At 43.4% G+C, this 1,873-nt stretch overlaps 1 protein-coding gene across 1 annotated transcript in view; it reads right to left on the bottom strand.

Moving 5' to 3' along the window:
* Positions 1 to 30: 30 nt before the first annotated feature.
* Positions 31 to 1,873, bottom strand: part of zic5 (zic family member 5 (odd-paired homolog, Drosophila)) — a 4,227-nt gene continuing 2,384 nt past the window's right edge. The window contains exon 2 of the mRNA XM_008433418.2: positions 31 to 653. Coding sequence (XP_008431640.1) covers positions 202 to 653 — 452 coding nt within the window. The 3' untranslated portion in view covers positions 31 to 201. The remainder of the gene's footprint in view (positions 654 to 1,873) is intronic.

Here is a 1,873-nt window from a genome sequence, read left to right as displayed (position 1 = left end):
ATATATATATATATTTATAGGTCAGGGGGGTCAACTGAACTCTCCCTCTCCTCGTGTAGGCGAACCTGCATTGCATCCACAGTCTGTACTGTTTCAACGCGTTGAGCTGCATTTGTCGGTGGTTCTGGTGGCCGGTACTTATAAAGGGCTCAACTTAATGCCGAGTTGGACATAGTCATGGTCCGGGTTGTAAACAGGCAATCAGAGCATCGTCCTCGGGTCTGAGCCTCTGAAAGTGTCCTCGTCGTCCGAATCCGACGTCGGCACGTCGCTGGACGGCGTGTGCAGGTGGTTGGGCCCCCCGCTCCCCTGGCACACGTACCACTCGTTCAGGTTGGTGACCTGCGGGGAGAGGTTCGACGAGCGGTTCCGGTGCGTCTCGGAGCCCGGCGAGAGATTGTGCTCGGCCACCAGGGTGTTCGTGGAGGAGATGTAGGCGACGTTGGCGGAGGAGGGGGGCGGCGGCGGGGACTTGCAGTGCACCTTCATGTGTTTCCGCAGGGAGCTCGGGTGCGTGTAGGACTTGTCGCAGCCCCGCACCTTGCAGTAGTAGGGCTTGTCACTCGTGTGGACGTGAGAGTGCTTCTTGCGGTCGCTGCTGTTGGCGAACTTTCTATCGCAGCCGTCAAACTCGCACTTGAAGGGTTTTTCTCCTTTGGACAAACGAGAAACGCACACAGTCATCATGTGGGTCTGAAAGCTGCCAGAACAAACCCAGAAAAATGAAGGCTGGAGCTACTGCAACACAACTTGTCAGCGTTAAATCTTAAAGATAAGCTACTCTTTCCGCCACTGAATACCTATCCGCTGCTTCACACCCACTTATCCCAACATATAAGCGTCATTCCTCTGCTGAACACGTGTAACATCGCCTCCAGGCCCTTCTGGTTTTCCATGTTTGCATGTGGCTGGGAGAAGGGTGGGGGGAAGGCACTCAGGAGACCACCAGGAGACGCTTGTGTAATGTCGCACAGCATTTTCTTCCTTCCTTTTTTTTTTTTTTTTTTGTTTCCTGAGGCAGAAGTTCTTATGTGTGCAATTTAAAACTATTTAAAACTGGATTTATATTTTATACTGTTTTTGATTAGTATCAAGTTTTACCTGATTATGTCCCTAGCAGGACAGCTTTGGCTCATGTCAATTAAAAAATATTTCCAATTATAACACTATTTTGAAATAGTAACATTATCATCTTCAAAAGCTTAAAAAATATCGCAAAAGATAAAAAAAAATAAAGAAAAACCTCTAAAGGTAATGACAGAAAATGCCCCTTAGGAAGGGTATTTTAATCTATTATAAATTCATATATAAACAAAATAAGATCACTAGTTGAAAGTTAATCTAAAAAATAATTCTAAAAAGTTAACTGGAGGGGAAAAAAAGAAAAATCTATCTGAAAAAAAATAAAACAAATGAAGACAAAATTGGTACAAAGTTATTTAGTAAAAAGATAATCTCGAAAAGAGAGAGAGAAACAACAACAAATGATGTTAAACTCCCATTAAAGCCAATGGGAGTCACTTAGTGGAAAGTTAGTAAAAAAAACAACAACTTTAAAACTGTAACTTAAAATAATCCCCACTTGGACAGTACAGGAATAGACAATTAGTTGAGGGTTTATCTCCAACACAAGCAGCAGCAGCAGTAAATGATAAGAACAACAAAACATCCGAGGATAAGCATAGAAATGTCACTTAGAAAAGGAATCTTCAAAATGTAAAAACAACAATAAACAGCTTTTGCAGAGTCCTCTTCGTTACGCAGTTGTTTTGATCTGACTGCAGACCCAAAACACACTATTCTCGCGATGTTTACCATATCTACCCTGCTGTCTTTAAAAAGGGCATCACATCCTGATCACCTCATACATACA

The sequence above is a fragment of the Poecilia reticulata genome, linkage group LG2, assembly GCF_000633615.1.
Source record: "Poecilia reticulata strain Guanapo linkage group LG2, Guppy_female_1.0+MT, whole genome shotgun sequence".
NCBI lineage: Eukaryota > Metazoa > Chordata > Actinopteri > Cyprinodontiformes > Poeciliidae > Poecilia > Poecilia reticulata.
The sequence above is the reverse complement of the archived record's forward strand: the minus strand, read 5'-3'. Positions and strand labels throughout refer to the sequence as shown.